This window comes from Callithrix jacchus, chromosome 5, assembly GCF_049354715.1.
Source record: "Callithrix jacchus isolate 240 chromosome 5, calJac240_pri, whole genome shotgun sequence".
Lineage (NCBI taxonomy): Eukaryota > Metazoa > Chordata > Mammalia > Primates > Cebidae > Callithrix > Callithrix jacchus.
Window position 1 is genome coordinate 65,295,849 of NC_133506.1, and position 13,031 is coordinate 65,308,879.

Here is a 13,031-nt window from a genome sequence, read left to right on the forward strand (position 1 = left end):
AGTGAGACATCAACTCAAAAAAAAAAAAACAAAAAAAAGAAATGCCCACACCAGGTCTTCTCTGACTTCAGCTAAAATTGCTCAATGGCAGGGAAGCATAAGCCTGAGCATGAAGAAATCAGCCTCAACTGGAGGGAGGTGCTATTTGGTTTCTGCTGCGTGTTTCGTTTTTAGAGACAGAGTCTCACTAGGTTGCCCAGGCTGGTCTTGGACTTCTGGCATCAAACAATCCTCCTGCCTCTGCCTCCCAAGCTAGAGTTACAGGCGTACGCCACCGTGCCCAGCCTCTTTTTATTTTCTCTGACGATTCACATTTGGTTTTAAAAGCTGGCGTGAATTTTGCACTGACCTGAGTTGAAATGCTGTGGGGTCATGAACTCTGGGAATCAGTGTGGGCTGAAATTATTTTAAGGGAAACATCTTCAGGCCTCATGGTTTCCCACTGGCAATTGCAGGCTCATCTTTCCTCTCCCTTACAACAATGGTTCCTGATATTTTGCAGAGCAGGGAGCCCTTTGAGAATGTAAGGTATGGCCCCTCTTTTCAGAAATCCAAGGAAGGGTACAAATCCAGCATTTTGCACAGATCTGAAGGGGGGCGCAGATGCCTCACCCAAACCTTGAAAACCCTGCCTCAGTCTCTCTCCCTTGAGTCCTGTGCCCACCACAGCACTGTGATACAAAGAGGCTGTTGCCCAAGAGGTCGAAACTGTTTCTTGTGGAGCAGAGGAGGGGACCGTCAGTGGTCCAGTCTGAAGGAGTAGGGAGGTGGGGACTGCAGGGGCAATGAGCTGCTCCATCTCACTCTCATCAGCCTGGTGAGGATGTCGAGCCATCTGACAGACCAGTGACTGCTTGGGAGGTTTAGACCCAGGTGCTTGCGCATCTGCCTCCTTGCAGGTCTTTAAATCGAGATCAACCACTTGTCCAAAACACCCAGGCCAGGGGCTCAGCCAGTGGCCGGGGTCTCCCAGGCCCCTCACCTCCACCCTCACCATAGGTATTTTTGTCTTTCTTTCCTGTTACCACCCTTCTATTGCTGCCCTTTCCTGCTAGTCCTTTTGACACTCTCCTTTCTTTATTCAAGCTCTGCCTTACTCTATCTAGCAAATGACATTACCAAATTCCAAATACAACACTTGGAGCTTCTCAACCCTTAAGTAAGATGCCATTGAGCCTGGAGGCAGCAAGGTGGAGCAGGCGGCCTCGGAAGGTCCTCCCCACCCAGAATCCAGCTCGGAATCCCAGAAACCTGAGAACTCACGAAGAATCTCTGACTGCTGTGGACTAGTGTCCTCTGGTATCACAGAATCCACACATGATGAAGTCCCTGGGCCCACCACCTCCTGCAACTCGGCTTTCTCCTTACCTTGTAGGATGGGGTCTCTGTGCCTGGAGCCTCAACCTGCACCACAATGTAGGCATGGAGGAAATTAGAGGCTATCATGTCTGGGACAAACGGTGTGTTTTCTTCTTGGAAGATGATGGCCACAATGTCATTTCCAATGTGTCTCTTCCTCTGGAGCTAAATAAAAAGTGTTCAGTGGTTACAAGCCAGCTAGGAACATCATGAAAGATATTCTGGGGACAGAGTGGGTTCCCTTTCATTTGCACACAGGAGAACTGAATTCTGAGCAAGGAGAGTTTGTGGTTGCTGTTTTGGAAAGGTAAGTGTGAAGGAAAGCACAGTGGTGATGCTGGGCAGCCCAGGGAAAGAGCGCAATGAACAAGTGCTGTGCTTTCTGTATCTTTTGAGTTGCTTTCCTATTTGGGGAAAAGTAGAGTGGGTTCTTCTTTCCATCTTTTTTTTTTTTTTTTTTTTTTTGAGACAGGGTCTCACTGTTTCCCAGGCCGTAGTGCAGTGGCGCGGTCTCAGCTCACTGCAACCTCCACCTCCCAGGTTCAAGTGATTCTCCCACCTTAGCCTCTCAAGTAGCTGGGATTACAGGCACATGCCACTACGTCCACTAACTTTTGTATTTTTTGGTAGAGATGAGGTTTCAGCACACTGGTCAGGCTCATTTCAAACTCCTGACCAGCCCGCCTCAGCCTCCTAAAGTGCTGGGATTATAGGTGTGAACCATTGCGCCTGGCCTTCTTTCAATCTTCAGACATCACCAAAATGAAAATTAAAAATGGGGAAGATGGCCAAGTTGTTAGGCAGAGGCTAGTGAGCATCTTACTGACCCCTACAAAATGCAGATCCCTGACTCAGGACTTGGGAAGAATATTTAAAAGGCGAGGCTGGGTCTTGCCCTGGGAGAGACTGTCATTGATCTGGGGGCAATATAAACACAGGTGAAGCCGCCTGAGAACACTGACAAAGCCGCCAGCGGCAAGTGCTAAACTGGCTGCTGTGCATGAAATGCCTAATGGCTCTGGAGACAGAGGGGAGGGCAAAATCACAGGGCCCAACGGCAACCTGAGAGGGCTTCCTGGAGGAGGAGATGTGCTCAGTGGATTCTGAAAGGGTGAATGAGAGTGAGGAGGTGGTAGATCATGAGAACACTGATCACCTAGCTTGGTGCAGGTGGGATGGAAGGAGGATCCCAACCATAACTCCACACCCCAAGCTGGGCCAGATGCCTCTGCAGGTGATCTCAGCCACCAAGCACCTGTGCATCCCTGGAACCGTGATGGGCTGTTCATTCATGATTTTAAACGTTAAGCCTATCCTGAAGTCCAAGGCTTCGGTGAGCTATGATTGTGCTACTGCACTCCAGCCTGGGTGACAGAGACACACACACAAAAACCCTCTCCTGTCCATCGAGTTCTGGGTAGGCGCCTATCTATGCATTAGCTCCTTTATTAAACACCTACTGCGTGCAGGCCCCATGCTCCGTCCCTTCACATTGAGTTTCTCATTCACTGAGCACCAGTTATACACCAAGCACCATGCTGGGCACTTTTACACAAATTGCCTCACTCCACGTACATCTTCCCGTTTCTTAGGAAGAGAAACTAATATTTACTCAGTCCCCGCCAAGGGCCAAGCTCTGTGACAAGTTATATTTCCCAAGAGAAGGCCCAGACATAACAGGGGCCTCAGCCCCAGGCTGGGGCAGCAGGAGAGAGGGGCCGTACAGGAACAGAGAGGCTGGAGGTGAAAGGCTGCGAGAAAACTCACGTTGGACACAAAAGGAATTCTCCTTCCATTTGTTTCTGGAACATTCAGTAGCTATTTTAGAGCCAACTCATAATCTTGTTTGCCAATTTCCTTTTTCCTAAGAAGCCAGGCACTATGTTTACAATTTTACATCTGCACTACCTCCCTAGTTCCAGCTCAGAGACAAATAGGTCAGAGTTTGGGCAAAGGCCCACCTGCGTTTCTTACTTTCCCAGACTGAAAAGGGGCAGAAGGCAGGGGGACTAACTGGGCTTGCAACAGCCAGGGACCAGCTGTGCCTCTCCCTGGGGATGCATGCCTGTCAGAGCAGCAAACAAAGGCCACAGCAAGAAACATGGGGGAGAGAGGGCTCATCCAGGTCTCCCTGGTGCAGGTCAAGGCTGAATTCCTGCAGATGTGGTGAGAGAGGAGCCTGTGAGATGAGGGAAGCTGGGGGTGGGTTAGGAGTCTCACCCAATAACCAGCCTTCCATCACTGGGGCAGGGGGTGGGGGACAAAATAACCAGGGGCCTGGATGGTAAACAGGTGTGCCATGGGAAGCTGGCCATGAGCTGGGCGTCGCATGAGCCCTAGTCAGAAATGTATGTAATCCCCACAGTAACCCTCTACCATGGACAGTGTTACCCCCATTTTACAGATGAGAAGGTTAACAGACTTGCCCAGAGTCACATGCCCCAGAGTGGCACAGCTGGCTTCAGGCCCCCATCTTCACACTCCATCACGCACCCTTTGCTACCACCCTATATGATCAGGACACTCAGGCTCTGCTCTGTGTCTGCCCCTAATACACAGAGAAACCTCAAGGAAGCCTTTTAACCACTGTGGGCTGCAGTCTTCCCATCCATCAACGTGGGGAGAACCACGAGCCTTGCCCTGCCTCCCACCCAGGGCTACTGAGGCGCGGCCTTGGCCAGAAACGCAACAGAACGGACTGTGACGCTCCTGTGCAGCTGAACCACTGGCCGGCAAGGAACGGAAATGGGGAGGGCCGCGTCTCTCAGGCAGGTCAGACAAGAGGCAGGCCTTCACCTCACACGCCCTGGGCCCCCAAAGCCTCCCAAACCAGGTTACCTGCTGGGCATCTCCCTCGGTAAATGGCAGCTTTGTGGAAACGTGAAACATGATCTCCCTGTCCCGGAATGTCGTGTACACAGATTCCACCCCTGTCTGTCCGTGGGTCACATCCAGGCCTCCTCGGAACCTGCCAACAGAGCAGGCAGGAGATGGGGTAAAAAGAGAGTGAGACCAAGTGGGCAACTGAATGCAGCTTGCCTAAGCATACGCCGCAGGGAAACACACGGCCAGGCAGGAAAGCGGGGGGCAGAGCTGGGGGGAACGTGGGAAAAGCAGGTAGGCCTATTCCAAGTGTATCAGCCCTGGCATTATACCCACAAATCCATTATTTACAAGACAAAGCTGGCCAGGCACAGTGGCTCATGACTGTAATCCCAGCACTTTGGGAGGCCAAGGCAGGAAGATCACCTGAGGTCAGGAGTTCGAGACCAGCCTGGCCAATATGGTGAAGCCCCATATCTACTAAAAATACAAAAATTAGCCAGACATGATGGTGCATGCCTATAGTCCCAGCTACTCGGGAGGCTGAGGCAGGAGAATCACTTGAACCCGGGAGGTGGAGGTTGCAGTGAGCCGAATGGCATTCTAGCCTGGGTGACAAGAGCGAGACTCTGTGTCCAAATAAATAAATAAAAGACAAAGCGGAGCCTCCACTTTAAGGCCTGGCTGTGTCCTTTCCACACTGGATGGTCTATGGGAAGGAAGCCCATCATCCACAATCCGAGACAAACGCCCATCCCTGGTGCCAGTGGCCCCCAAGGCTGGGCACAGGCCTTTCTTGGCTCCCTGCAAGACCGTGTCCAAGTCCTCTGCCCAGAGTTAGGGCGACTAGCCATCCTGTTGGCTGGTGGGGAGCCCCAGAGGAGCACCTGAAGTCAGCCAGACAAGGTAGCAGATGCTTGACTTCTGTCCAGCCAGCCCCAAAACAGAGGCCCAACCACTGGAGCACCCAGCCCAGGAGTATCCGGGGAAGTCCATTCTCTGGCCGCCTCCTCACGGGCAGGAAAGAAAGGCACTTAGGAACTGGGTGGGCTTCTAGGAGCTGCCCCTTCTGCCTTTACACACACACACATGCACACGGCTGCCAGCCTCCATCACATTCTTCAGCAGATGTAGGTTCCTTCAAGAAAATGAAATAAGATGGACCTAGAATCTCAGCATCCCCAATACTACAAGCCAGAAAATGTGCCCAGCCTGGCATAGCAGAAGGGACGCTGGCCACAGAGTCAGGAGTTCCAGGTTCTAGACCTGCTTCTGCCACTAAATCAGCACATGGTCTTGGACAGTATGTTTAGTCTCTCTAGGCCTCCATAAAATAGCAGGATAGAATTTCATCTCTGAGGACCTTCTGGGCTTCATATACTGTATTTCATCTATTCTAAGGCCCACGTTTTGTTTTGTTTTTTTTTTGCGTCGGGGTTCACTCTATCATCCAGCCTGGAGTGCAGTGGCGTAATCACAGCTCACTGCAGCCTCCTGGGCTCAAGTGATTCTCCCCGCCTCAGCCTCCCAAGTAGCTGGGACCACAGGAGCACATCACAACAGCTGGCTAATTTTTATAATTTTCAAATTTTTTAAGTGACAGGGTCTCGCCATGTTGCCCAGGCTGGTCTCAAACTCCTGGGCTCAAGCGATCCACCCACCTTGGCGTCCCAAAGTGCTGGCATTATACGCATGACTGTTGTATGGATTCCTGCCCGAGGAACTGTTCTATTTGCATCCACTCTAATGATGCATTCTTTCAGGCTGGCGCAGCAGCTCATGATGGTAATCCTAGCATTTTAGGAGGCTGAGGTGGATGAATTGCTGGGGTCAAGAGTTCGAGACCAGCCTCAGCAACATGACAAAACCCCGACTCTATTAAAATTCCAAAAAAATTAGCTGGGCATAGTGGTGGGTGCCTGTTGTCCCAGATACTCTGGAGGCTGAGGTCCAAGAATCTCTTGAACCTGGGAGATGGAGGTGGCAGTCAGCTGAGATAATGCCACTGCACTCCAGCCTGGGTAACAGAGCAGGATTCTGTCTCCAAATATAAAAAATAAAATAAAATAGATCATTTCCCCCAAAACTGCACAAGGCTCTCTTTCCCAAACACCTAACAGGGAAGCTGGATTCCTTTCCTTTTCAGTCTGGGCCAATGTAATTAGGAAGGCAAATCTGGTGCAGAGCCCGAGGCCGAACATGAACGCCTTCAGGGGGATCTGCCACACTGGATCACTCCCTGGACCACTGATTCCTTAGAAATGCAGTGAGGGACCAGAACCTGAAAAGTCATCCCTCATTTCTTATGTGTTCTTAATTCTCACATGTGCTCCCTAAGGACAGCGCTGTCTACCCCTTGCTCCTCCTCTGGGGCCCTCGGTGATGGAGCTGGAGTGGCCACTTGGCTGAAACCCACCCTTTGAAGTCCTGCAGCATGATCGTGTCCCCCAGCAGGTCCAAGAACTCCTTAAAAGCTGGGCTCTCCTCATTGTTCCCAAACAGCTCCTCCTCCAGAGTCTGAAAGAGAAATAGGAATAAGGGCAGGAATTAGAAAAATCCTTTGTGATGCCAAAGGAAGGAATATGATTGCCCAGACACCTGGTCCCTTCCTTCCTGCCTCCCTGTCTCCCAGCACCTGTGCCGCAGCAGCCTTCCATGGGAGGAGAGACTCCTGGAGACTCATTCGCCAGCACCAGATCTTCAAGGCTGGTGCATGAGGCCTTTCTATGTGAGCAAAGGCTGCTGGTCAGTTCAAAGGGTAAAACTGAAGTAAAGCGTTCTTAGATTTGAAAGCAAAAACAGGATCCATAAACAAAAAATTGATCTTAAAGTTGCCAGGTTTAATTTTTAAGAAAAAAAGATTAAAATAAAATAAATTGATCACTGAACTTCTAACAAAGGACAAGTATCAAGAATATATTAAGGGCCGGGTAGGGTGGCTCACACCTGCAATCCCAGCACTTTGGGAGGCCAAGGCGGGCAGATCACCTGAGGTCAAGAGTTCAAGACCAGCCTGACCAACATGGTGAAGCCCCATCTCTGCTAAAAATACAAAATTAGCTAGGCATGGTGGTGCATGCCTGCCAGCTATTTGGGAGGCTGAGGCAGGAGAATCGCTTGAGTCTTGAAAGTGAAGGTTGCAGTGAGCTGAGATTGCGCCACAGCACTCCAGCCTGGAAGACAGAGTGAGACCTTGTCTCGAAAAAAAAAAAAAAAGAATATATAAAGAACTCTCAAAACTCTAAAGTAATCAAAACCACAATGACAAACCACTTCCAATCCACTAGGATGGCCAGAATGAAAATAAAGGCAATTAAAGGCAATAACAAGTGAGGGTGTGGGGAAATCAGAACCATCGAATGCTGCTGCTGAAAATGAAAATGACACAGTCATTGTGGAACACAGTTCAGGAGTTCCTCAAATGGCTACCATATGATCAGCAACTTCACTCCCAGGCATATGCCAAAGGCTAACCAGAGTTACCATATGATCCAGCAACCTCATTCCCGGGCGTACACCAAAGGCTAAATGCAGTTACCATATAATCCGGCAGCCTCACTCCTGGGCATACACCAAAGGCTAACCACAGAGTTACCATATGATCTGGCAACCTCACTCCCGGGCATATGCCAAAGGCTAACCACAGTTACCACATGATCCGGCAGCCTCACTCCTGGGCATATGCCAAAGGCTAACCACAGAGTTATCATATGATCTGGCAACCTCACTCCCAGGCATATACCAAAGGCTAACCACAGAGTTACCATATGATCTGGCAGCCTCACTCCTGGGCATATGCCAAAGGCTAACCACAGAGTTACCATATGATCCAGCAATCTCACTTCCGGGCATACACCAAAGGCTAAATGCAGAGTTACCATATGATCCTAAACCTCACTCCCGGGCATATGCCAAAGGCTAAATGCAGAGTTACCATATGATTTGGCAACCTCACTCCAGGGCATACACCAGAGGCTAAATGCAGAGTTATCATATGATCTGGCAACTTCACTCCCGGGCATACGCCAAAGGCTACCCACAGAGTTACCATATGATCCGGCAACCTGACTTCCGGGCATACACCAAAGGCTAAATGCAGAGTTACCATATGATCTGGCAATCTCACTCCCGGGCATATGCCAAAGGCTAACCACAGCTACCACATGATCTGGCAACCTCACTCCTGGGCGTACACCAAAGGCTAAACACAGAGTTACCATATGATCCAGCAACCTCACTCCCAGGCGTATACCAAAGGCTAAGCACAGAGTTACCATATGATCCGGCAACTTCAGTCCCAGGCATATGCCAAAGGCTAACCACAGTTACCACATGATCCGGCAACCTTACTCCCAGGTGTATACCAAAGGCTAACCACAGTTACCATATGATCCGGCAACCACACTCCTGGGTATACACCAAAGAGAAATGAAATATGTCCACAGAAAATTTATACACGAATATCCATAGCAGTACTATTTGTAATAGCCCAAAAGGAGAAAGAACCCAAATATCCATCTGATGAATACATAGACAAAATATGTGCTAGCCTCACAGTGGAATATTTGGCCATAAACAAGAAATAACTTGCTGAAATATACTATGACCTAGATAAACCCTCAAAACATTATGCTGAGTTAAAGAAGCCAGTCACAAAAGGCCAGGTATTATGATTCCATTTATAAAAGGTCTAGAACAGCCAAATCCACAGAGACAGAAATTAGATTAGGGTTGGCAGAAGCTAAAGGAAAGGGGGATGGGAGTGACTACTGGTGAGTGTGGGGTTTCTTTTGGAGGTGATGAAAATGTTCCGGAGTTAGATAGTGGGAGCAGTTGCACAGTTATGTGGTTATGCTACAAACCACTGAATTGCACACTTTATTGAGATATACATTACATACCATGGCCAGTTACAGTGGCTCATGACTGTAATCCCTGCACTCTGGGTGGATCACAAGGGAAGGAGTTCAAAACCAGCCTGGCCAACATGATGAAAACCCTGTCTTCACTAAAAATAAAAAAAATTAGCCAGGTGTGGTGGCACATGCCTGTAATCCCAGCTACTTGGGAGGCTAAGACAGGAGAATCGATTGAACCCAAGAGGCAGAGGGTGCACTCCAGCCTGGGAGACAGAGCGAGACTCCATCTCAAAAAAATAAATAAATATTTATGTATTTTTATGTTTTTAATATATATTATATAGAATATATACATATTTATATATTTTTGAGACTTCATCTCAAAATATATAAATAAAAATAAATAAATTACATACCATTATGAATTATACGGTATGACATTTATGCTGATGTGCTCAATAAAGCTGTTATTTTTAAAAATATTTTTAACTCAACCAAAAAAAAATTAGAAAATGGTCTAAAGACATAAAAATGAAAAAAAAAAAAAAAAGACATAAAAATGGCCAGGCACGTGGCTTATGCCTGTAATTCCAACACTTTGGGAGGCTGAAGCAGGCTGATCACTTGAAGTCAGGAGTTTGAAACCAGCCTGACCAACATGGCAAAACCCCATCTCTACTAAAAATGCAAAAATCAGCTGGGCATGGTGGCGCACACCTGTAGTCCTAGCTATTCAGGAGGCTGAGGCAGGAGAGTCTCTTGAACCCAAGAAGTGGAGGTTGCAATGAGTCGAGATCACACCACTGCACTCCAGCCTGGGCAACAGAGTGAGACCCTGTCTCAAAAAAAAAATAGACATGAACAGGCATTTGCACTTCACCTAAGAGGATATACAGATGGCAAATAAGCACATGAGAGGATGTCCAACATCATCAGCGATCAGAGAAATGCAAATTAAAGCCATAAGGTGATGTCACTATACATCTATCAGAATGGCTAAAATAAAATACAGTCACACCACCAAATGCTGGCAAGGATGTAGAGAAACTAGATCATTCATACATTGCTGGTAAGAAGAAGCACTCCAGAAAAGAGTTTGGCCATTTCTTACAAAACTAAATACATAATTACCATATAACTCAGCAGCTGTATTCCTAAGCATTTATCCCAGAAAAATGAAAACTTATGTTCACACAAAGACCTACATACAGATGTTCATAGCAGCTTCATTCATAATAGTCAAAAATGTCTTTCAATGGATGATGGTTAAACAAAAACTGTGGTACAATTCAACCATGGAATACTACTTAGCAATGAAAAAGAACACAGTATTGATACACTCAAAAACTTAGATGAATCTTGCTGACTGGAAAAAAGCCAATCTCAAATGGTTATATACTATGTGATTCCATTTATATAACATTTTTGAAATAACAATGCTTTAGAAATTAGAGAACAGATGAGTGGTTGTCAGGGGTGAGGGACTGGAGCGGGGAGAGTGATGTCCATATCCTGGTTGTGATATTGTGCTATTGTTTTGCAAGAGAAAGGAGGTAAAGGGTACATTAGATCTCGCTGGATTATTTTTTACAACTGTATATGAATCTACAGATATTTAAAAATTAAAAGGTTAGTAATTTTATTTTTTTGAGATGAAGTTTCGCTCTTATTGCCCTGGCTGGAGTGCAATGGCACGATCTTGGCTCACTGCAACCTCTACCACTGGGGTTCAAGAGATTTTCCTGCCTCAGCCTCCTGAGTAACTGGGGCTACAGGCACCCACCACCATGCCCGGCTACTTTGTTAAAAAAAACCGTAGCGAGCTCTGCAAACAGTAGCAGGCTTAAATACTGCCTGATCAATAGGCCGTGCCCACAGTGGCAGGATCTGCAAATAGCTGAAGGCTCTGCAAACATGCATAGGCTGCCACCAACAGCTGAAGATGGCATAAAGACACTCTAGCCTGCCCAATCACTTCAAGAGAATGTCTCCTGTGGGTAATTACAACAGCAACAATAACAAAAGCAGACCTTGGGCTCCATGACTTCAACAGGCAAGAGAATCCAGTAGATTTCAATAATTTTGTTTTGTTTTTTTATAGTGTTTCTTTTAGAATTACCTTCATTTCATGATAAGTGATACGGTTTTCCACCTAAAGGAGTGACATAAAAATTCCTTTAAAAATAAATGCATGTGGCCAGGCACAGTAGCTCATGCCTGTAATCCCAGCACTTTGGGAGGCCAAGGCAGGTCGATCACCTGAAGTCAGGAGTTCGAGACCAGCCTGGCCAACATGGCAAAACCCCAGCTCTACTAGAAATACAAAACTTAGACTGGCTTGGTGGCATGCACCTGTAATCCCAGCTACCTGGGAGGCTGAGGCAGGAGAATCACTTAAACCCTGGAGGCGGAGGCTGCAGTGAGCCAAGACTGTACCATTGCACTCCAGCCTGGGCGACAAGAGCAAGACTCTGTCTCATTCATTCATTCATACATACATACATACATACATACATACATACATACATAAATATATATATAGATGTAAGTATTTAAAAAAAAAACTTTTTAAAGAAAATATGGCCAGGCGCGGTGGCTCATGCCTGTAATCCCAGCACTTTGGGAGGCCGAGGCGGGTGGATCACGAGGTCAAGAGATCGAGACCATCCTGGTCAACAAGGTGAAACCCCATCTCTACTAAAAATACAAAAATTAGCTGGGCATGGTGGTGCGCACCTGTAGTCCCAGCTACTCGGGGGGCTGAGGAAGGAGAATTGTTTGAACCCAGGAGGTGGAGGTTGCGGTGAGCAGAGATCACACCATTGCACTCCAGTCTGGGTAACAACAGCAAAACTCCATCTCAAAAAAAAAGAAAAGAAAATATTTAGTTAATAGTATAGGTGTGATAAAAATCTTAACAGTGGCATAGGGTGAACAAATGCCATGGTACAGATGCTGGATATGGTCTGTGAAGGCCTGAAGGCTGGGAGACACCGTGCTCTCGAAGGGGTCAGCAAAATACAGCCCATGGGCCAAGTCTGGCCTGCTGCCTGTGTTTATAGATGAAGTTTCATTGGAACACAGACAGGCCGGCTCACGTTATCTATTGTTTATTGCTACTTCTGCACCAGCAAGGCAAAGTTGAGTGGCTGTCACAGAGACTCCAAGGCCCATGAAGTTGAAAATGTTTCCTATCTGGCCCTTTACCCAAAAAGGTTTGCCAATCCCTGATCTACAGCATGCCATGAAGACATAGCAACCAATGTCCTAACCTGCTCCAGGTCATGAGGCCAGAGTGTGGAAGAGCAGCTGATTCCAGGCAACCTACATCTCCCACTAGAAAAACAATCCAGTGGCCGGGCACCGTGGCTCACGCCCGTAATCCCAGCTTTTTGGGAGGCCAAGGCAGGTAGATCATGAGGTCAGGAGTTTGAGACCAGTCTGGAGACCCTGTCTCCGCTAAAAATACAAAAAAATTAGCTGGCATGGTGGTGTGGGCCTGTAATCCCAGCTACTAAGGAGGCTGAGGCGGAGAATCACTTGAACCCAGGAGGCGGAGGTGGCAGTGAGCCGAGATCACGCCATTGCAGTCCCACCTGGGCAAAGTGCAAGACTCCGTCTCAAAAAAAAGAAAAAGAAAAAGAGAAACGATCCAGTGTGTACTCTGGGGCACTCGCTCCTCTTTCAAGATCCACATCCAGGCTGATAGTAGCATTGCAGTCATTTTGATACTTGCCTTGAGCTTGACCATGCACTCAGGGAGGGGGGGCTTAGTCATCACCGTATCCGCCAGAGTGCATAACACAGCGCACAGCACACACGAGAGTTAGGTGAGGCTCATTTATACCTAGAGTCCAGCATAGAGCTTTGATGCAACAAATGTTCATACTAAATGTCCCCCAGCTGCAGGTTTGCAAAACAATGATCTGCCCAGGTTTTTTTAAAAAAAAAATAGAATGTTATCTTCCTGGCTTTTTCCCCCACAGTAGC

General features: G+C 47.6%; 1 protein-coding gene across 50 annotated transcripts in view; it reads right to left on the minus strand.

Moving 5' to 3' along the window:
- RAP1GAP2 (RAP1 GTPase activating protein 2) overlaps window positions 1–13,031 on the minus strand; it is a 239,486-nt gene that overhangs the window by 34,378 nt on the left and 192,077 nt on the right. For all 50 annotated transcript variants that reach the window (XR_013535393.1, XR_013535392.1, XR_013535391.1 and 47 more), the window contains 3 exons: window positions 6,599–6,699; window positions 4,198–4,327; window positions 1,369–1,524 (listed from right to left, as the gene is read on the minus strand). Coding sequence is in view for 38 of the 50 variants with exons in the window: in XM_035299337.3 (XP_035155228.1) it covers window positions 1,369–1,524; window positions 4,198–4,327; window positions 6,599–6,699 (387 nt within the window). In the remaining 12 variants the exon portion in view is untranslated. The remainder of the gene's footprint in view (window positions 1–1,368; window positions 1,525–4,197; window positions 4,328–6,598; window positions 6,700–13,031) is intronic.